Source organism: Euleptes europaea, chromosome 17 (genome assembly GCF_029931775.1).
Source record: "Euleptes europaea isolate rEulEur1 chromosome 17, rEulEur1.hap1, whole genome shotgun sequence".
NCBI classification, from domain to species: domain Eukaryota; kingdom Metazoa; phylum Chordata; class Lepidosauria; order Squamata; family Sphaerodactylidae; genus Euleptes; species Euleptes europaea.
This window is the reverse complement of record NC_079328.1, coordinates 15,944,315-15,967,500: the sequence shown is the minus strand read 5'-3', so window position 1 is coordinate 15,967,500 and position 23,186 is coordinate 15,944,315. Positions and strand designations below refer to the sequence as shown.

At 42.8% G+C, this 23,186-nt stretch overlaps 1 protein-coding gene across 1 annotated transcript; it reads left to right on the top strand.

The window, feature by feature from the left end:
* The first annotated feature begins 3,717 nt into the window (after positions 1 to 3,717).
* Positions 3,718 to 16,028, top strand: LOC130489167 (uncharacterized). The gene is made up of 6 exons (XM_056862903.1): positions 3,718 to 3,756; positions 6,958 to 7,037; positions 7,753 to 8,586; positions 10,979 to 11,159; positions 13,410 to 13,557; positions 15,644 to 16,028. Exons 1-6 carry the CDS (start codon positions 3,730 to 3,732, stop codon positions 15,946 to 15,948), a joined length of 1,575 nt encoding a protein of 524 aa, XP_056718881.1. The 5' UTR covers positions 3,718 to 3,729; the 3' UTR covers positions 15,949 to 16,028.
* Positions 16,029 to 23,186: the final 7,158 nt, after the last annotated feature.

Here is a 23,186-nt window from a genome sequence, read left to right as displayed (position 1 = left end):
TCATTGAGTAGTTTGCATAGTAAGTCAATATTATTAGTAATATAATTAAGCTTCTGAAAAATTGCTATTACTGTCTCCCCTGTTAATAGGCAATGGTCAGCTATGAACTTTAGCAAAGTGTCCTTTGTAAGCTGAATGCCAAACTCCTCATCTTCAAATGTAATATCTTCTCTGTGTTGTGAGGTCGACTGAGAGGCAGCCTTTTCAGTTGCATTATCAGTTTTATTTTCATTAATAGAACAGTGATCTGGTGAAAGCAGTGTTGGCGATTACTCCTCTGTGGTCAAAATGCTAAACTTATTTGATGAGAGATAAGGGGAAAATTCACTTACTGTCTCTTTTAATAAGCAGTCATCAATTCGAAGTTGTTTAGCTGCCTTCAAAGGTAAGTTGGAGTGTAGGCGCTTTTTCTTCCCCATTTATCTTACTATTCACAGTGGAGTAGAAGTGGGAGTAATCTTGCTCTCAAGGACACAGTTCGTCTTGCCCTCTCTTTTGCTAATCAGCAACTGTCCGGTACAGAGTTCTATGTGAAGTTTCCAGGTCTCGTTGTTAATTATCGAGGGCAGTCAAAATAAACCAAACCTCTCAGTTAAATTAAAATTGGAGTAAAACAAATTAAGATAGTAAATCTTTAAAACGCTGGATAAAAGCAAAACACAGCTATGTGCTGGTCGCCATCTTGGATCGGTACTCATTGGTAATATCACATAACTTTCTCAACCCCATCAAGCCTAGTGCAGGGGTCCCTGATGTGGCGCCCATGGGCTCAGTGGTGCCTGCGCACTTTTCCTAATGTCCACCATGTGTGACCAAAAAAAAAAAAGATCTCATTTAAGAGAATGTTTAATATGTGAGATCAATTAGTACACAGAAATACATCTCAACCTGACAGGATCCAATAGGTCTTGCCAGGACCAGTTTGCCCCAGGGACACTTCCCCTGTAGAAACTACACAGTTGGGAAATTCACATGCAGTATGAAAAGTTTCATTATTCATTTATCTTTTTGACAAGGAACAATATAGTCTTAAGCATTTTACCACAGGCTGTTCTGACAGAGTTATTTATATTATAAAGTGTCCTTGTGATAAGATATTTGTTGGTAAAACCTCTAAGAAGCTCAGAATTTGCATTTCTGAACATAAAAATAACATTCATCTAAAAATAATAATCAGGTGCTCCTTTGGTCCAACCTTTTTTAGACCACAACCATTGTCCCGCAGACTTCACATTTTGGGCCATACAGATCAGATCACCACAAAATGGCAGAATGGTGTGGGGAAAAGATGCTGAGTGGGTTGTGAGATGGAAAGAGCTGGACCCTTATGGGTTATACAGAAGTTCAGATTTGCTTCCGCTCACCTAAAAATTGTCTGGCTCACATTCTTTTCTAAGATACTCAATTGCTGTGGGAACTTTTTGGCAATGCTATTCTACAAATTAGCTATACTCCCCTTCTTAACCTATGTGTATTCGTGAGATTAGCCTGTACCTTTTATTTAAGAACATTTATGGTTCTAATCATGTGCATTATATAATATGTTTTCTCAAACTGGTGAGGAAACTGACATTAATTTACTCAATATGCACCAGCTTCTGGCTATTATGTTATCAGCTATATTTTTTACATGCTCAGCTACCATTGTCCTTGAACAATTGTTTTGCAATTCCTGTGTTTTAGACAATACATGTACCTATAATCCTTGAGGCTTTTAAATATTTGTATATATTTACAGATCCTCCTGACGAAGCATAGGCAAAACACATGGAGATTGTTAAGCTGAATAATTTTATTCCCCACTGAACCAAATATAGTGGTGTGCTCGCTTTTTTTTTATTGTTCACCATTAACAGCAACAACCATATCTGGTTCTGGTGGTTGTACTAAGATATACTAATTAATTTCTATCAGGGTTTGAGGGTGACCTCGCCCTCTGTTAAATTTTTTCAAATTGGTCAATTAATTTCCATGGGAGTCCTGTCCTCCAGTAGTTGTCAAATCATCCTCTTTACTGCATTTTGAATAAAAACCTGCACTTCTCTGCAAGTTAAAGCCACAACCACATTATGGCCTCCAAAGCCATGGCCCCATATCTCTTCAACATCACATCACTTCAGCTGAGATGGGCATTCTCTAGAGCAGGATTTGATGCCCTCCCCTCGGCTGTTCTTCTGGGTAAATTTTTAAATCAACCCAGAGAGCTGAGAAAATGCTTATGTACAGCAGGAGTGGAAGAGTCCCTATCACACATTTTATTACATTGCGAATTTTATTTGGAACTTAGAAGATCCATAATTGAACCCTGGTTACAACAATTTGGCCTGTTACATCAATCTATAACTAAAGAGAGTTTAATTATTCAATTTCTGCTTGAGGATAAAAATCCCGCTATATCCTATGATGTAGCTAAATTTTGTTGGAAGGCCATTACCAAAAGGAATGTTCAAACAAAAAGGGTTATATTATTTGCGATGCATCAGATGATGAGTGATGGGTGAACCAAGGTATAATGTTGTTTTTTTTACTGGTATTTTAATGTGTTGATAAATGTATTTTAACATCCTTTTTAGGATACCTAATTCTATTTTCTCCGCTTTCATTTAACGGTATATATGTACCTGCACTGTTTTGTAATTCTATGCTGGCTATTGGCTGTAACAACAATAAACACATTATGGCCGCCGACTTCTTCCAAAGGGTAGTGAGATGGTCCCTATTTCTGGGTCCCAGTCAGTTGGGAATAGCTGGTCTTGGGCCTTCGGGGAAGACCTGGTAAGAGTTTCAGAAATCCCTTCCTTGGTCGTCCCCAGGCCTGCCAGCCACTTCTGATTACTTTTCTATCTACCACCTGGGCTACCTTTGCAAGGCTGCTGCTCTGATTCAGTCATGCCAGTTGTGATCAGAATCTCATTTGAGGGCAAAAGAGGGTTCAGCCTCTTAGCAGCAACTGTGCTTTTGTGAGGCCAAAGCTGAGATTTTAAGTGGGCAGTGGTCACCTCCCAATCTTGTTGCCTGACTGTAGTTTTTTGCGCTTTGGTTCTCACCATCATGTGTAATTTAGTGTTGGTGTCACCTGCAAACCTGCCTGCTTCTGAAAAAAGGAATGCAAGATTTTCTAGGAGCCCGACACCATTGGCTTCTGCCCTGATTCAGTGGGGAAAGGCTGCAGTTGCACAGGTACACTCTGCACTCTCTTAGGGGCAAGCTGCTGAAGGTATTTGAGGGGACTGGCTAGCAGCAGCAGTTCAGTGATATTTGGGAGGAAAGGCAGTCTGCACACCCTTGCAGTTAAATTCCGTTTCATCAAAGGCTGGAGACAAGTGCTGAAGAGAGATGCCCCCCCGCCGCCTCCTGCCCACCCTTTTCTTTGCCCTTCCTTCCCTTTTCACTTCCTCCCTGTTTGTTCTCCCCGGTAGTGACATTAATCTTGTGGTGGCGCTGTCTTTTTATATCGGTAAGATTTTTAAATGTTAATTTATGATATATAGTGTATTCATTTTAACTGGTGTCAGCCACCCTGAGCTGGACTCAGGTCAGGGAAGGGCGGGGTAAAAATCAAATGAATGATCAAAATAGGCAGAGAGGGGCTATGAGACTATGACCTTCGCTACAGTAGAAGACATTCTGATAGTGGATTCTCTTTCACCACAGTAATCCTTTTTTCTTCTCTTTCAGAGTAAGAAGGCTTTGGGACAGTCTATGAATCATAAGGCTTTGGGACATTCTATGAATCAGTCAAGTAACATCTCAAAGGTACTGCATGAAGATCTGAAATACGGTCAAACCATCGATTTATTCATCCCTGTTCTAATGCTTGCATTTCAATGGGCTTAGACTGCAGTAACTCTCCTTAGGATTGCACTGTTAGTGTGTTAGTTAAGGGTATCCTGTACTGGAGCGGGGAGGGGGTGCTGGTGCTTGCATCATCTTCCCTTGTTTGCCTTGGGAGAAGACCTCTGGTCAGATCGCTTACAGTGTCAAGTTCTAATGTGCTGTCATGTAGGCTGCCTGCAAATAATCCAATCACTTCCAGTGCCTCTGATTTTGCTTCAGGTGGCCAGAAGGTATGTTCCATAGCAAAGATGAAACCCTGGGTCACTGGTGGGTATACTTTCCACTTCTTCCATGTGGATTTCTTCACACTCCCAGCAAACTGTGATTCACTATCCATACCTGTGAGGGCAGGGAAACACCACTTCTTAAAGGAGAACCATATAAGGCTTGGCTTGCACCTCTCTGCAGGGTTGCCAGAAACTGCACTATCACTTTGTGGGCATGTGGAATGGGCTCCTTGATGAGGTTAGGGGAACCCCTCACTGGAGATCTTCAGGAGGCACACCACCGGGCTAGTTTGTTTGCCCCGGCTTTTGATGGGGTATGCAGGCATATTGGGGAGGGGGTATTTAGTTTCAATTTGTAATGTTTTGATTGCTACTTGTAAGCCGCCTTGAACTTAGAGGGACGGTATAAATATTTAAATAAATAAATAAAATGTTTACAGAGTATTGGCCAGCCTATGAATGGGCAGGCATGAAAATTGGATATAGACTGCATTGGGTAGTTTTGCACAAAATATTTGGGACTGCCTGGCATGGAGCACTCTTGACCATCTGTTTCAGAGTCACCAGAGGATGGAAGGAAATCTCCCCCAGTCATCTATTTTCTGTCATCTTTTGAAATGTGGTCCATGGCGAGAGCTGATTTGCTCAAAGTCTGGGGATTCCGTGTCTTCCCTCGCTGAAAACCAGGGGAGCGTTCTTCCCATCAGATGGCTCCTGACTCTTGCCTGACAAGTGTACCAGATGCCTTCTGGTGTAGTGGTTAAGAGCAGTGGTTTGGAGCGGTTGACTCTGATCTGGAGAATCGGCCTTGATTCCCCATTCCTCCACATGAGCGGCAGAAGCTAATCTGGTAAACTGGATTTGTTTCCCCGCTCCTACACACGAAGCCAGCAGGTTGACCTTGGGCTAGTCACAGCTCTCAACCTCACGTACCTCACAGGGTGTCTGTTGTGGGGAGGGGAAGGGAAGGTGATTGTAAGCTGGTTTGATTCTTCCTTAAGTGGTAGAGAAAGTCGGCATTTAAAAACCAACTCTTCTTCTTCTCTTGAGCTTGGGTTTTCTGATCACCTTTGCAACCCTAAAATGCTGTCCCTCTTTTCTCATAGTGCATGTAGGTTAGAAGGTATGATCACGTAGGTTCCCTCTTTGACATGGTTTTCAATAGAGCAATCTAGTTCTGCAAACTCACAGGACTCTATCATTTTCTCTCAAGTACCAGATGGCACGGCCAGCCTCTTTCTCCCTGGCCTTCTGTTGTGATTCGTGAGGGCTGTCATACCTCTTTTATGGTATTGAGCTTCCAAGGCAATGGTTTGGTATCATCTCTGTCAGCCTTCTAATCAGCGTTGAGCCTGTTCTGCAGTATTCCTTGACTGTCTATTGCATAGTGAGCTTCATGGAACTGACGTTAGCCCTTCCGCTCCCTGCCATCGGTTCGTGGGCATGTATTGTGCCACAGGGTACAGCTGTTAACCAATTCAGCAGAGGAGTGTTACTCCTCTGAAGATGCCTGCCACAGCTGCCGCCGAAACGTCAAGAAAGAAAATACCAAGACCACTGTTACACAGCCCGGATAACCTGCAAGAACCAATGAACTCTGACCGTGAAAGCCTTCGACAATAATTCAGCAGTAGTTTCATACCCGCTAAAATCCAGCTCAGTGGCTGTGCAACAGGATCCCAAAATATCTCAACGTTCAGTATCGTTTTAAAAATTTTATTTGGAATTTCTCCAATTGAATAAAATATAATCAAACAATACCACACTAGAATTGGCAGCAATAAAATTTGAAAAATGCAATACAGTAACACATAAGTAAAAATTATATCTTATATGTTATTTGCAGTAAAGGTCTCAGAGCAAATGAAATAGGTCACATTTTTGCAACAGACAAAATAAACAGATCAGCACAAGGAATATGAAAAGCAATGGCTAGTACACTTAAAAGAACTAAGACGTCTATTGTCTGGCAACTGAAGCCGTTGGCTTGCACTAACCACTGGCCTGTTCATTCAGGATCAATTTCTAGATGAGCTATTTTTCCTAGAACCAGCCTGGCATTCAATATGTTTATAATATATTGATAAAACTACAATAATCACTGGCAAAAACCCCATTTTTTTAGATAGACAACGTCTGCCCCCTCCCCCTATACCTTAAGGAATGTTCAGTATCTTAGGTTCATAATGCAACTTTCCCAATTCATTTTTCCTTGTAGAAGAAACTGGATTGATTTTATTGATGCATCTCCCACCTGCAAAGGATATTTGAAATTAATTTTTAATTTGACTAGAATAAGGTTTGATATACGATGTCTACTGAATGTATTATTACTCTCATACCTCCTATTTTGGTACTTGAGCAGACATTCTAACAAATATAAGCAGAAAGGTGGCTGGATGGTGTGTTTTACAAGCATGTTTGCAACCAACACTGATTTTTGGAACAGCAGCTTACTTGGGGTTGGAAATGTCTCTTGATTGGCTGTGCCACGTTTAGCATTCTAATCCAGTAGGTCATGATTTTGATCAGAATAGGTGCTAGCCACTAGAATCAAACAGGAGATACACTTTTCAGTTTTGGGTCAGAACATAGGAACCAGCAGTTTCATGTTCAACATCACATTTTTCCAGTGTTAGTTTAATTTTCATAGAATAATAGAACCATAGAGTTGGAAGGGACCACCAGGGCCATCAAGTCCAACCCCCTGCACAATGCGGGAAATTTACAACTACCTCCCCCCTAACGCTCTACATATCAGTTAAAAGCTAATCATTTCCATTTCAAAGATAGCTGTGGTATGTCAAATTGAGAAGGGTTATCTATTTCTATATAACCACTTCGTACACTGTGTTTAGCCAGAGGCTCAAAGAAAGTATAATTTCTCTTGCAGACTGGCGGTCCTACCTCTGTTTCTGCTCCTCAGAGCTTCCCTCGAGCATCTACTACACCATCCAGTCGGGACATCTGTAGGTAAAGTACTGGTTGTGTCACTGTAGTGAAACACCCCTTTCAGTATTGCAGCTAATGATTGCACATATGTGCCTTTTATAATACCAGGGGTGAATGATTTCACAGTTGAGGTTCTAGACATTTTGGAAGGCAAATGTCTTCAGCCTCCAGTATGCCGCCATTTAAGTGTTTGCCAAATGCAAGCATGGAAATCTAATGTTAGAAGCAGCCTTTATGCAGGAAATTTTCCCCAGCAAAATTTATATAGGAACTAAGAGCCAAAGGAGATGCTATAGCAGCGAAACCGGTGTGTTACAACACAGGTCATGCCCATTTCCTATGGGGGGGTGGAGGAGGCATTTAAAACACTGGGCACTGAATCCTTGTTCCATGTCCTTCCCCTCTGCTCTTCTCTCCCAGCAAGCTCGCTTCTGGCCTCAGAGATGCAGCAGGAGAAAAATGACTAGGGAGAAGCTGTTTTGGAGGGAACCGCCTCTTGCCTACCCACGCTGTGCTTTTAAATAGGATATTGGCCTGATCACATTATAATAAGTGGGTTGTTCAGCCATACTGATAGCCTGTACAATGCAGCTCTTTTTGATGCCGCTTCCATTCTGCTTGCCGCTTGCCGTTCCCACACTTGCTGTAATTGTTACCTCTTCACTTACAAAACTGTGCGTTCTTTTTATACTTGTTTTTAATTTCTGTGCTTTTATCCCATTGTTTATGCATGCAGTTCCAGTGCAGTGTGTTCTGAATGTTGTCATCACAGTCCAGTGCAATCTGCTGTTGTCTTGAAAAATCCTGTCTGTCAGAATTCTCTGTCCCAAGGGACTACTGTGACAGTAATCTGTCAGGAAACGGTGCAGGCTTCCAAGAGGAATCTTCATGGCCAGGAATGTGTCCTTGCTCCCAAGTCTAAGAATGGAAAAACCACCCAATCTCTGAAATTCTCCAAGTCCCTCAATGACATGGACCGGAATGCTCAGAGTACAGTCAAAAGCTTTAGCTACATGGATCGAACATGTTCAGAAGACAAATTGACACCAAACCGGGAGCCGTGTTTAAAGTTTACCAAATGCTATCCCGCGGAGAAGAAATCACTTAACCTCAGACCCTTCTCTTTGAGTAATTCCAAGCCCTCTTATTTCCGGTCGCTCACCACCCTGTACTTGAGCCCCTCTGGGGCTAGCGATACGCAGAGCGCAATAAACATCCCTCTTCTGGAGGACAAGTGTGACCATGAAATGTTCCGGAGTGTGAAGCTGCTGCGCTACCTTTTCTCCTTCTCTCGTAGCTCCAGCGCAAGCGGTCATGAACTGGAGAACTACTCCGGCCGCCTCCAGTCAGAGAAGTCCTCCAGTGTGGTGGTCGAGAGCACCGGTTTCTGTTCAGATGACATGGGAGACGATGATGTCTTTGAGGACGGTGCCTCTGGGAGGCTGGACGCTTGCGAGCTGCGGGCACCACTTTGCTCGGTTGAGAAGGATAGTGACCTAGACTGCCCTTCCCCGTTGTCAGAGAAATGTCCCCCTCTCTCCCCTGTGTCCGTATCCGGGGATGCCTGCAGGTTGGTTTGAGGACCACCACCTTCCTCTAACTCCTCCACTCTTCTCTATGTGTCTTTCTGCTCCTGCTTGCGTCAGTATCCACAGTGTTAAAGAGTTGCGGCCTCCCTAGCTTGCTGATATTTTTCTCAAGCAGAAGCTTTCCTGTTTGAAAATTCAAAGCTGTCTGTTTCCCATCTTGCTGCAGTGTTTTCTCCGCTTCCCTTCCACTGCTGAAATCTCTTGTGGGTTCAGGGCGTCACTCCTGAAGTTGGAGAAACCCTCAGGAATGACACCCGGGGTGGGGGGGCTTCAGCCAGTGGAATGCCGTCAGCAGCAATGGCTGGAAGCTGTTGCCTTTTGGGCTACTTGAGACAAGCAGCTGGAGATTAGTCTCCCATCGCATGTTTTAGCTTGCCCTTCCTCCAAGGAGCTTGTACGTGATTCTCCCCGTCTTTTCAACAACCCTGTGAGGGTAGATTAGATTGAGGAAGAGCAACTGGCCCCCAAAACACTCAGACTTTTTGTAGCAGCGTAGGGGTCTGAAACCAGATCTCTGCAGCCCTATTCCAACACTAACTAGTATCCACACTGTCTCTCTCCTCTTGCCTGTGCATGCTACTGTCCCCCTTGCTGTTGCTTTTTGCAACAGCATTAGGCTATTGGAGAAAGGGAGACCAACACAGGCACTCTGTTTTTGTGTTTCACAAAATCCAACTCTTCTCATCCTCTCTCCTTCCTTATTGGCAATCACTGTCTTCCTTCCAAGGCTACCCACACTACACTCCTATAGACTTCAAGGCAATCTATCATCTTGGGTCCACATGCTTAGGGGTAGAAAGTTGAGCTAATCAGCAGAAAGCTATCATGGACCTTTGAGATCTTATAGAAGTATCAGATATTTAAACCCACTTTCCCAACCCCCCTTGGGTACTCAAAATGGCTTACGACATCGTTCTCGGTTCCTCCATTTTTTTCCTCCCAACAACCACCTTATGAGGTAGGTGTCTGGTCCAAGGTCACCCAGCAACCTTCCATGGCTGCCATCTGTTGTGTGGCATGGGGGCCTGTGGTTGGGTGTGTCCTGTCAAGTGGCCTTTTAGCATTAGGAAAGAGAAAGCTAAGATGTTTGTTTTTAGGTGGTGGCAGCCATGGCACAAGGGGGCATCTAGAAATTAGCAGGGAAAGTTTTTTGGCTCTCTTTCCTTTAGCATAGGAAAGAGAAAGTTAAGATGTTTGTTTTTAGGTGGCACAAGGGGCTGTCTAGAAATTGGCTCTGACCCAGCCCCATATCTTAGTCCTGTTTTCACTACATAATCAGCATTAAAAACAAAATGTGTTCCCTGAAGAAGGCTTCCGGATTGTTGTGGTTTTGGTTACGTAACTCTCTGCATAACTTGAAGCCGGATTTCGCTCTGTTTAAATAAACCTGTTTCTTTCCTGCTTATATACTAACACTTCTGTGGGAAAGATTATGGAAGTTTGTCTCTCCCGCTTCCCTGCTTGACCTTCCCTGCCTCATGAATTAAAGAAGCCTCATGGGTTGTCGGTGGCTTTTGTGTGTAGCTAGCTTATTAATGTCCGTTATTCCCCCTGCTCAAGTCAAAAACAAAACCAGCACTGGGACCAAGGCAACAATATTATACTGGTTATATAAGTACAAAGAATAACCTATTCAACAACATAGGCAGGTAAATACCACACAAAATAAGAGTAAAGTAAATTGGAACGTTTCACTATGTGGAAACCCCAATATACAGCAACCCCAATATACAAAAACCTTAAGCCATCTATAACATGCGCAGCCCAAAGTCCATAGGTATCAGATGAAAACTTGAACGCCCTGGGGCTGCATAGCATGTCTCGTAGAAGTCAAGCCAGCATGGTCCAAAACAGCCTTGTAGAGATAATATCTAAGGGAATGAACAAGGTCAGTGATGTGGACCCTCAAAGGAAAAGGATGACAGATGTCCAGGGCCAGGTCGTTTCATGGATACGCACTTCTTCAGCTCCTGTGTGTATCAACAATGTGCCATTTGGCTACAACTCTTAACAGGACCCGTTTCAATTTACTTTCCTCTTATTTTGTGTGGTATTTAGCTGCCTATGTTGTTGAATAGGTTATTCTTTGTACTTATATAACCAGTTTACTATTGTTGCCTTAGTCCCAGTGCTAGTTTTGTTTTTGACTTGAGCTGTGGCTCAGCACTGTTTGCCTATTTATTGTTGGTTTTGACTGTTATTCCCCCTGAGCATAGCTTGTTGGGTCAGTCTTTCAGGATCTGCGCTGGCTGCCCATTGCAGAGGCTGTTTTATCTTCTTCATGCCATCCCCATATTTCTGCTGCATGTCTTCTTGGTTTGGGTGGTGGCCGTGCTTTCCTGCTCCGAACAAATGGCTTTGCTCCTGCCATAGGATATGCCATTGTGAGGGAGACGAGGAGAGCCCTCTGATCACTCCATGCCGCTGCACGGGGAGCCTCCACTTTGTCCATCAGTCGTGTCTGCAGCAGTGGATCAAGAGCTCGGACACCCGGTGCTGCGAACTCTGCAAATACGAATTCATCATGGAAACCAAAGTGAAACCGTTACGGAAAGTAGGTGCTGGGAATGGTTTTCAAATGGCTTTATCGGCCATGGCTCCGGCCTGGTGGAACTCTCTCCCCGGTAACGTCAGGGCCCTGTGGGACCTTAAAGAGTTCCACAGGGCCTGTCAGACGGGGTTTTCCCACCAAGGCCTATAATTGAGGGCAGCCGTGGGTGTCATCTGCTGGCCTCCCTAACCCCCCTCCTCCTTTCTGGCTTTGCCGGGTTATACATTATTGGGGGAGGCTCAGTCTGACTGCCAAGCATTCAGCAGCTATTATATACTTTTAATTGAGCACCATCTATTGTTTTATTGTAGGTAAGATTACTGGATTTTGTTTTAAATGGTGTTGGAATGTTTTAATGTAAGTAAGTAAATTTTTTTGTATACTGCCATAGGCTTTTACAAAACATCGTGAACAAATATAACACATTATATTGTGCATGGTAAAAGAATAAGATCTATAAAAATAGTTTACAATAATATAAACAACCTTATGACAATTAATATTAACAAAACAATAAGCTCATCATCCACAGATAAAATCATTTTTGGAAATCTGAAGTATCAACTCTGTCCCTTATTTTCCTTGCTGTTAGGGCATACAGTGATGTTCTATGGGATATACACTCATCAGAGTTTGAAAGCAGGAATATAACTTTCTCAGAATGGAGATTTACGCCAGATAATACCCCTGCTGGTCTCTTCTGAACCAGTGTTTCCTAGAACAAGTAGGCTTTAGGAAACACATTGCTATTCTCCGTGGCACTCATAGGCACCCATAGCTTGGGGATCACTGAGGACAGGAGGTCTCCTACCCAGGCACCCACCCGATCTGCTTAACTTCAGCAAGACTGCTGCATCCAGTGACCATCCCTTGTGCCCTTTTTGGTTTCCTTGTGAGCTATCACAAACGCGATACACGCTGATAACAATTTGCAACTATCACAATCACCGCCCCCACCAAAATATTCCTGCTGGAAGCACACTGTGGGGAAATCCAGAATAGCAAGCCAAGGAGTAACCCCAATACAGCTGAGACCAGTCAACCCATTCAGTTCTCCCACAACATACCTGCGGCTAGCAGGTGTCTCCTGACCTCTGTTCCTTGTTTCAAGAAGTAGCTCCATATTTAGTATAAGGGATATTCCTTTCAATTCTGTGACTATAAGGTAGGTGTCCATAATAGAATTAAAATCCATGGCTGGTATCTAAAGAGCTTTATAAATGTATGTGCTTCCCCAGAGGAATTATGTATGTAATTCATATTTGAGAGAAGGGAGAGTTAAATGAACTTTGTCTTCTAGCTGTGTTATCCACTGGTGAACCTTCAACATGGCAGGCTGCAAATGAACGAGAAGTATGAGAAATACGATTGTTTCATGTCACTTATGCTATTTCCATATTTTGACTTGTCAGTAGTCTGAAAGATGCTTCTCTTTCACATTGAATTGAGCTTTGGTCATTCATTTTATAAGAGTAACAGGTTTCTGTCACCCCTTAGGGAAATAAAGGAACAGGTATAATAATAGTAGGAAATCCATTTTTTTTAATTTAAAGACTTTATTATTACAACAAACAGGAACAATTAGTGAGTTTAACATTTATATATAAAACTTATTACATATATTTCTAATAATTCATTTCTATACTAGGTTTCATTACAGTGGTTTCACAATAACCCAGTCTTATTTTCACCTACATTTGCTTATTAGAAAAGCTTCTTTTAAAACATTTCTTTCTTAAATCTGAAATTCCAGTCTTGGTCTGTTATGTATATAAGATTTTAGACTTGCCATGACGCCATATTCTGCCAGTTTGTTTTTCCGTCTGAGTTGGGTATTTGTCTGCTTTCCACTTTGCTGCAAATATTACTGCCGCTTACCATATATTTGAATAATTCATTCTATATTTTCAGCATATTACTTAGTAATATATTTAATAGCATACTTTTATAGGGTCCATCACAAAGCGCTTCTCGGCCTTTTGGCTAAGATCAAGTATACTGTAGTAGGAAATCCACGTTGACCTGTAGAGAACATTGCGAACCAACAGTAGCATTCTAAGCAGAGATGGGCTTAAAAGGGAGTAACTCTGTTTAGGATTGCACATGTAGGGAACACTAAACCCCTTCTGCTAAATTGTGAAGAACAGTCAGCTCTGCTGAGTGAATGTTGGTTTCTGTTGGTGGGAAGTATTGCTAGCGGTTCTTCTGACTTCTCTTGTATGACCTAACCTCTTGATCTGGATTTCTTCCTAGTGGGAGAAGCTGCAGATGACAACCAGTGAGCGGAGGAAGATCATGTGCTCTGTAACGTTCCACATAATTGCTATCACGTGTGTGGTGTGGTCACTCTATGTCCTTATAGACAGGACTGCTGAAGAGATTAAGCAAGGGCAGTCTACTGGTATGTGATTTTGCTTCTGCTGACACAAAATTTATTTTTTCTTTCTTTTTGTTTAAGCTGTTTTACTTTGATGGAACAATGTTAGGAAAGCCTTAGAATGTAAGCGCTAACTCAGGGATAGGCATCCCGAGGCATATGGATCCAGGTGGCAAGACTGGTCCATGTCATGGTAGAGGGCCGTCTTCCAGGCTAAATAAGAGTTGTAATAGGTTTTTGCAGCTGTATTACCTTGCTTCTCCAGCAGTAACGGTTACATAAGAAAAGCCCTGCTGGATCAGACCAAGGCCCATCAAGTCCAGCAGTCTGTTCACACAGTGGCCAACCAGGTCCCTCTAGGAAGCCCACAAACAAGACGACTGCAACAGCACCATCCTGCCTGTGTTCCACAGCACCTAAGATAATAGCCATGCTCCTCTGATCCGGGAGAGAATAGGTATGCATCATGACTAGTATCCATTTTAACTAGTAGCCATGAATACTCCTTTCCTCCATGAACATGTCCACTCACCTCTTAAAGCTTTCCAAGTTGGCAGCCATCACCACATTTTGGGGCAGGCAGTTCCACAATTTAACTATGTGTTGTGTGAAAAAATACTTCCTTTTATCTGTTTTGAATCTCTCACCCTCCAGCTTCAGCAGATGACCCCGCGTTCTAGTATTACGGGAGAGGGAGAAAAATTCTCCCGGTCCACTCTCCAAACCATGCATAATTTTATAGACCTCTATCATGTCTCTCCTCAGCCGCCTTCTTTCCAAACTAAACAGTTCTAAGCGTTTTAACCGCTCCTCATAGGGCAGTTGCTCTAGTCCCCTACTGGTTTAGTGTATCCCCCTAGGCTCTCGACCAAGTCAGTGAACTCCATTGAAAGTAGGAAGCACAATGCCCTTCAGGACGTCAGGCATCTTGGAGTGCATCTTGGCCATCTTCTGGGAATGGAGAAGGGGTCGCTGGGGGTGTGGGGGGAGGTAGTTGTGAATTTCCTGCATTGTGCAGGGGGTTGGACTAGATGACCCTGGTGGTCCCTTCCAATTATATGATTCTAGACTTCCCAACCAGCAGTACAGCCATCTTATTAGGATTCAGGTTCAAATTTGTTCACTCTTGTTGGCGCCTTCTTCGTTGTGGCCCCTACCTTGTGGAACAGCCTGCATGAGGAGGTCAGGAAGTCTCCCACTCTCAAGGCTTTCTGCCAACTACACAAAACTGTACTAAATGATTCATGAAGTTACTTGGAAAAATTACTAGGGACTGTGGTCTATGCTACTGTGTATAGCTTGCTGAAACTGGGATCCTACTATGGAATTTTGCATCATGTTAAAACTTAGGCTTTGCTTCAGTTCTTTTTTTTTAACTTCTGGCTGGTTTTAAAACCCTAATCCTATTGCATTGTTTATTGACTGTCTCACCCATTGAGTGTATTGACTCACTTTGTGCAATCCACCTTGAGTCCAAGGGAGAAAGGCAGACTTGGTAAGGGAACCCACTTGGAGGGAAAAAGCATTCACAAAGCATTAAAACTGCAAGACCCTGGAATCCACTTCCACAGGCTTAGCAAAACCACTTTTGGGTCAGGACCCACAGGTTAGGGAACAAAGAGTTAGCAGATGTGCACCTGAAACCCTGGAGAGCCAGTGGCAGTCAGAGGAGACCAATGGTCTGACTCAGTATGGCAGCTTCACGTGTACGTACCCTGTACTAATCATGCAAGTTAAACTAAAGGTCTAGCTTTGCTTGGCTAAAACAAAACACGCTTGAAAGTCTAAGGGCAATGCCTGGTGAAATTGCACAGGCCTGAAGGAAGCGAGTCTTCAGCACTTGCGTATTTCCTTGCTACTCCCCACAGTTTGCAAAGGATTGAATTATTTTATGCAAAATGTGTAATTTTGCTCAATTGGCATTTATATGCAAGTTACAGAATTCATGTTTGCTTGACACAGTAAATCCCGTTAAATGGTTGTATAATGTCTGCAGACCTTAATGTAAAGTACTTCACAGAAGTACTGTGTTTTGGCTTGCTGCAGCTTTACTTAACAGGTGCAAAGTATACTGACTTTTAAACTTTTTTTCCCCTTTGCTTTTTCCCAGGGATTCTTGAGTGGCCATTTTGGACTAAATTGGTAGTGGTGGCTATTGGTTTCACTGGAGGACTTTTGTTCATGTACATTCAGTGCAAAGTCTATGTACAGCTGTGGAAAAGACTTAAGGCTTATAACCGTGTAATATATGTACAGAACTGTCCAGAAACGAACAAAAAGAGCACATTTGAAAAATCTGGAGCAACCGAGCCAAACACTGAAAACAAAGATGTGCTCGGGAGTCTCCATGCAGAGACAAATGGTTCGCGTTATACAGAATGTGAAGACTATAGAACAGATATTTTCCATGTCTGATGGTTACACTTGGAAGACCTGGGCAAGCATCGTCTACTCTGCTCAGCTATTCAAAATCAGCTAAGGTCTAGCAGGTGAACTTTTTTTTCTCCCCCTCTCTGCTTCCGAACATATCAAGAATATCATGACTGCAAGTTGGCCTGCATCAAGGAATAATAGGATTCATGGTAAAGGATGTATGTAAGTTAGATTGCCACTTTCTGTCCAAGCTAAACAACTCTCAGGTTTTGGGACTTTTTCACATGCCGCCCCGAAATATTTCAGAATGGATTCAGGGGCATGAAACAGCCGATGAAAGAATTGCTTCAGTCACTCTGGGAGGCATCCAGAAGCTTAAAGCATCCATTCTGCCATTTCATGCAAAGTCTCCTTTGCTGGGCTGTACCATTTCAAGATGCATGGTCTGTATGTTCTGTGTATGCGCACGCACGCGCGCACACACACACACACACGCTCCCTGCACCTAGAAAACTAGCATGGCAAGGGAGGGTCCTTTCTGTTCAACCACACAGTCCCTCACCAAGAGTCTAAGGTTGTACAGCTCCAGACCAGACTTGATCTGTCAGTGCATTCCACAATATGTAGCTAGGCCTTAAAAAGCAGCCATGGGGAGGAGGGACTTGGAGCAGGGCAGCATGGTGGTGCTGGTGGTGCTGGTGGTGGAGTTACCAGCTGATTCCCTGGTCCAAATCTCTGCTTAGCACTTTTGTAAGGCTAAAACGACACATTAGAGAATCTAGCCACACAGCAGGAGAGATTTCATATGTTCCAGCTTTAAATCCAATCTGTTCCTAGTATTACAACAAAAATTGTTTTCAAGGTGAATTGCAAAGCTTATAGAACTTTCAGTTCATTTTATAATAATTTTATGAACATATATTAAATTGTTTTATAATAAGATTAAAATGGAAAGAATCTGATTTAACGTATTCATTTGAATTTTCACCAAAGGCCTGCATATAACATAGACCCTAACTTTTTAAAATGACTTTCAGCGCAGTCCTAAGGGGGGTACTTCCAGAGGACCTGGGGATGGCGCAACCGCACCGCCTCCTGAGCGGCTTACTGCCCCGGAGAAGCAAGGCAAAAATATATTTTTAACAAAAACCTGTGGAGCTGCTCCATTTACTTTCACAGAGCGGCGCCTCCCTTTTGGCAGGTGCAAGTTCGTGCCGGCAAAAGGGGGCATTTCTGGGGCGAAAGGGCTCAAGGAGCTGACTAGTCAGCCTTGCCCCCAGGAACATCCCCTTTGGCACCGCCGCAAGCCCTTGTGCCGGAGAAATACTGCCGCGGCAGCGCCCATGCATGGTGTTACCGAGCGGCTCCCCTCCACCAGCGTAAGTGGTCATGCCGACTCCACACCCCTTTCGCCCCCACTTCAGGATTGCTCTGATAGCCTGTATGAAGTTCACAAACATTTTAAGCCCAGCACTAAATGCTTTCTTGGTTGTTGTTTTCTAGGAACAGATTTTTCAAAAACTCACTTTTTTTTGTAACACAGACTGTAATGGATGTAATCACAAACAGATTAACCTGTGTTTCAATATGTAAAATAGTTTCAGTGTTTTGACTGGCTTGTTTTAAGAGTTAAGGTGCAGTTGAAAGCCCAGCATGTGTCCCTAATATTAATTTAATTCCCTGTACATAGCAGAGCAGAGCAAAACTGTTTGTGTGTGTCCAAATTTCATCTGGGAAATTTCAAGACAAATTTTACAATCACTGATGAAGAACTTACCATTGATTTTTTTTTTATTTTTTTGTATGGGGGACTGAAGCTACTATCCTGTTGTAAGACCAAAAGTTCACATGTAGTCACAGTGGTGGCTATTCTTAATTAAATTGTTGAGAGGTAAATCCAACAAGCCACCTAAATGGGCCAGTAAAAACTCATTAAATGTTCTCTAGGATCCTTGAAAAATTATTTATAAATCTTAGTAGAAGTTGAAAAATACGGGCATAAACATACAAAAGGTAAAAGTGAAAAAAAGTGAGACAAGAAAGGAAAAGAAATATTAGCATAATCATACAAAATACAGTGTCAAAAATTAGGATCTTTTATCATGTCTTTAAAACAGTTTGATTCATTTGGTCCCATTAAACTCTGAATTAAGAAGCCCTTTAAAAATCTTGCTTTGATTTTCTGAAGCATCGCTGCAAATCAGAGTTCTTCTAACAAAGGCAAACAAAAGTAAATGCTATAACAGACCCTCAAAATTGAATTGTGAAAACCTCGCGATCATCTATTACAATAGATTTTAAGCATTACAAATGAGTGGATTGATTTTGAAATAGGCATTCGGAAGGGGTTGTAGGAGATGTCAGAGAGAATTGGTTTTTTGTATGTGTGTATGGGCCTCGGTTCCCCTCTTGCCTGGAACCAGGATGGTAGTTTCACCAGCTTTGAAAGTATGGCAGTTTGTTGAGTCCATCCGTTTTGCTTCTGGGGGTGCCGTGATACCTCATCCTTTCACCCATACGCTCAGGCTAACCATTCCTTCCAGTAATCAGCCATTTTCTCTTGGCCTATGTTCTTGTGCATCCTTGAAGTGCAATTACGTGGACCTGTTCCCTTCTGTCATGCTGGAGCCTAAATAATGTGTTTTTCTCAGATACATATGAGAAAATGTACTCAGGTTTGGATAAAATATTAAGCCTCATAGCCCATCTAAGCATGGGCTGAACTTTTACCATCAAGTGGACCTTTAAATCATTTAGAGAATTCTGGAGCTAGTTACTGCACTGCCTAGGAAGGTTTAAACGAATCAAAAAAAGCCAAAAGGGTTAGGTTCCACTCTTTCTGAGGGATGTTGGGGGATCTGCTTCTTTCTGGTTTGCGAGATCAAGGAAATACATACTGTTCTTTTTGTTCCCAATGCTTTGGTTAAGGTTGCAGGACTGTTGCCTCATTTTGAGCTCATACGCAGTGTCCACAGCCTTGTATATTGGTTTTTGAGAGTAAGGACTGAGCAACAAGATTATTCACTAGAAACAAAAAGGCCGGGCTGCCATGTAAAATCACGAGTGCCGTTCTATACATCGCCATGCTGCGAGAAGAGGACTTTTATGGAACAGCGTCAACGCCTGGGGTTTGCACCCCCCTGTGGCCCCCCCCCCCTCTGGTCTTGGTGCTCAGTTTCCATTGCCTGTTATATAGGTGCCCTTATTCTAGCTGGATCTGAAGATCTGGGCTTTGGGATCCATTTATCAACATGGAGTTTACTTGAACTCTGGCAAAACCTCTGGCTTGAGCTCACTAGTTCTGGTTCACTACTTATTCAGGGACCCAGGTTAAGAATACTTGCAAAACTGTTGCTGCTAGATAACGCAGATATTTTCAAGGAGACCTTTTTAAACTTTGAAATTTGTCAGCATCTGAATAATCCAATGAACTGCTGAAACGTAGTTTGTGTTTATAGGAGAATAACAAATGTTTGCAATTAATATTGTACTTAAACATTTTGTAGCGAAGTTACTGTATATTGCTTTACACTGGCATATTGTTCCACTTTCTACAAAGCATTTTACAGTCCAGAATTTTCGTCCTGTATAAAAATCCTAGTAACCTACAGTTTTAGCATCCTTTACTGAGAGCTTCCCGTTGTCACAGTATTACTCAGTGTTGCTGGGCAGTAGGGGGCAGTTTTTTAAACTGTACTTGTCATTTGTGTTAAACACAGAGGTTATTAACTGCAGCAATAAAGTTTTTATAACATGTAAGTGGTGCCAAATGTTTCCTTACAAACAAACTGTGTCCGAGACACATCTGGAATGAAAGAAGAAGAAGAGTTGGTTTTTATATGCCGGCTTTCTCTACCACTTAAGGGAGACTCCAACCGGCTTACAAGCACCTTCCCGTCCCCTTCCCACACAGATACCCTGTGAGGTAGGTGTGGCTGAGAGAGCTCTAAGAGAGCTGTGACTAGCCCAAGGTCACCCAGCTGGTTTCATGTGCAGGAGTGGGGAAACCAACCCGGTTCACCAGATTAGTGTCCGCCGCTCATGTGGAGGAGTGGGGAATCAAACCTGGTTCTCCAGATCAGAGTCCACCGCTCCAAACCACTGCTCTTAATCACTACACCATGCTGGCTCTCTAATATACATGTTAAACTATGAAACCTTAATCTGTAGGGCTGCCAGGTTCCTCTTCGCTACTGGCGGGAAATTTTTGGGGCGGAGCCTGAGAGGGTGGGTTTGGAGAGGGACTTCAATGGCATAGAGTCCAGTTGCCAAAGTGGCCATTTTCTCCAGGTGAACTGATCTCTATTGGCTGGAGATCAGTCATAATATCAGGAGATCTCCAGCTAGTATCTGGAGGTTGGCAACCCTACTAATTTGGCAGTATCTGTCTTCATTGTCCAGGCCTCTTATGCAAAAGGGACAAAAGCTTCTTTTCCTGGCTACCGCCTTTATCTGAGCCCTTCTCATGGGCCCAGCCATTTTTATCCTGTACTATGATTTGCAACAATGACAGTGTAGGCGGGCTGGTGAGAGCTCCTTGCACATGTATAGACCAAAATTCTGGCCACGTTTTGATAGGAACATCAATGATTTTTTGAAGAGAGAACAAAATTTGCCCTCTTCCACCTAAATTATAAAACTGCCCTCTTCCACCTAAATTATAAAACTGCATTCAAATTGGGAATATGAGATGGTTTTAGTAGAAGTTCCAGTTAGGTGCATTAAGTCTTTTAGCCATGCCATCCAATTGTGTTTAATCAGAACCCAGTAGGGTTCCCAAGTTGGGTAGCTGGAGATCTCCCACTATTACAACTGATCTCCAGCCTATAGAGATCAGTTCACCTGGAGAAAATGGCCACTTTGGCAACTGGACTCTATGGCATTGAAGTCCCTCCCCTCCCCAAACCTTCCTCAGGCTCTGCCCCAAAAACTTTGTGCCGGTGGTGAAGAGGGACTTGGCAACCCTAGCTATTGGCAAGGTAAAGTGCTGTCTAGAAAATCACTGTCAACATTATACCACAACCATGAAAAATTCAACAAGGGCTACCTGTCCATGCCCACTTTCTCAAAACACTTGGCGCCCAACGCAGAGCTGAAAAGTCACACAGAGTTGGTCTTATGAAGATGTGTATACAAGTCAAGTTGGGATTTTGTGCCCCAATATGCATCACTTTACACTTGCTCATATTTAATGTCATTTGCCATTTTAATGCCCATTCCTCCAGTTTAGAGAGAGCCTTTTGGAGCCCTTCACAATCCATTTTTGTTTTAACTACCCTAAATAATTTGGTGTCATCTGCAAACCTGGCAACCTTGCTGTTCACCCCCAGCTCCAGTTCACTGATGAACAGGTTGACTAAGATTATACTTTATTCTTTTGAAGGTGTGACAGATACTAAGCAGATTCAAAATCCCCAGAAAACACCTTAAGCCACAGTTTATACCTCGAAAATCTTGTTCATCTCTAAGGTGCTACTGGACTCAAATCTAGTCTTTGTTTACAGGCATACTTATTTTCCTTCTCAAAACTGGAGGGCATTAGTGCTGCTATAAATTAATGGAGAATCCAAGCCCCAAATCTTGCACAAGCCAGTCCAAGGAATTCCTCTCGACTATTGTATTGTATTCTTTCTACTATTGTGCCTAAGCAAAGCAGTTATTCTACATCAGACTCACCATTTCTGGTCTGTATTGCTGGCGACCAATCTGTATGACCCCCTTATTTCAGACTTGTCATCCAAAAGAAAGACATTTACCCTTGAAAATAAAGATGGAAAAGGAAAATCAAAGTTTCCATATGTGTGGACAGCAGCAGCTGTGTGAAACAATACTGCTGAGGGCTCCATTGATAGCTTTGTGTTATGCTTTACTACCCCACCATGCTTGCTCTGAGAGTGGCCAAAGAACAGAGAAAGGAAAAATTATCTCTTTTAATGCAAGTGTGAATTCTTACCCATGTCTCTGACACCTGTCTGTAAACATAGAACCAGTTCGGCTATTCCAGAATAATCAGTGGCCTTTTATGCAGGGACATTTCCCCGTGGTCGCCCCTGCTGACTGCTTCGGAGCTTACTTTTGATTATGCATGCATTTTCCCACCTGTCAGAGGTCGCCTCGCTCTTGCTGCACATTATGCATGCATTTTCCAGACTCTGGTTAAAACACAGGCAAAACATGCGAGGAGAGCGAGGCGACCTCTGACGGGCGGAAAATGCACGTATGATCAAAGGTAAGCCCCTTTGATTATACGTAGTCAGCGGAGATGACCGCAGGGAAGCATCCCTGCGTTGAAGGCCAGAGTTGCCTTCAAAGGGGTAATAAGGCATCCTGGCCATCCTATGGGCATGTAGTAGTGGGTCACTCGTGGGATGGGGGGGTAGTGGTGAATTTCCTGCATTGTGCAGGGGGTTGGACTAGATGACCCTGGTGGTCCCTTCCAATTCTATGATAAGCAGCAGCAATTGTTTGTGTGTGTGGTTTCTGTACAGGTAGGATTTCTGAGACTACAAAGGCCCATTTGCATGCTCTGAAAAATAAATAGCGAATAATATTCCAACTAATAGTAGTACTTGCATAGCACTTTCCATTTTCAAAACTCTACGTGTTCATTATCTTAATAATCTTAAACACAATAAAAAGAAGACTTTTTAATCTGAATTCCTTCCTGTAAACCAGCCTGGGGAAAAATGTGTCAAGTTTGCCTCAGAGGTAGAGTTGCCAAGGTCCCTTTTCCTTTCCTTTTATTTCAAGCTCATCCGACCAAAGATCTTGAGCGCAACATACATAAGACAAATCAAAATTTACAACATCATAGAATGTTAAAATATTTAAAAGATACATAAGATTAAAACAAAATTTACAACATCAAAATTTACAACATCAAGAGTGATAGAATATTATAAACAATACGGCTTTAAAATCTTGGAATTCATAAATTATTTTAAAATTACAAATATAAGAATAGATAAATATCTTTATAGGGAGCAATATAGACAGTACGTTGATAATATTTCTGTTTAACACATGATTTAACTTTATCGTGACTTTAAAGACAGGACTATTGCCAAATATTTGGCGACACCTCTAGTTATTTCTGGGTCCATGTCTCCCATCAGTTATGAAACTGAAGTGCCCATGGAAATGCCCAGCATTCATACATACACGTGTACCAATAAGCATCCCCCCTTCCATTCACTTCAGTGACTGGAAGCAGAAACACGCAGATACGCACACACACAGCATCCGTTGCAACCTTCTCCCCCTCCTTTCCCCCCAGCTCT

Bases quoted from the DNA above. Each gene is read 5' to 3' on its own strand.
- LOC130489167 (XM_056862903.1), top strand. From the start codon at position 3,730: ATGAATCAGTCAAGTAACATCTCAAAG. The intron at 3,757-6,957 runs GTACTGCATGAA...TTTCTCTTGCAG, and splicing joins AGTCAAGTAACATCTCAAAG to ACTGGCGGTCCTACCTCTGT. The intron at 7,038-7,752 runs GTAAAGTACTGG...TTATGCATGCAG, and splicing joins TCCAGTCGGGACATCTGTAG to TTCCAGTGCAGTGTGTTCTG.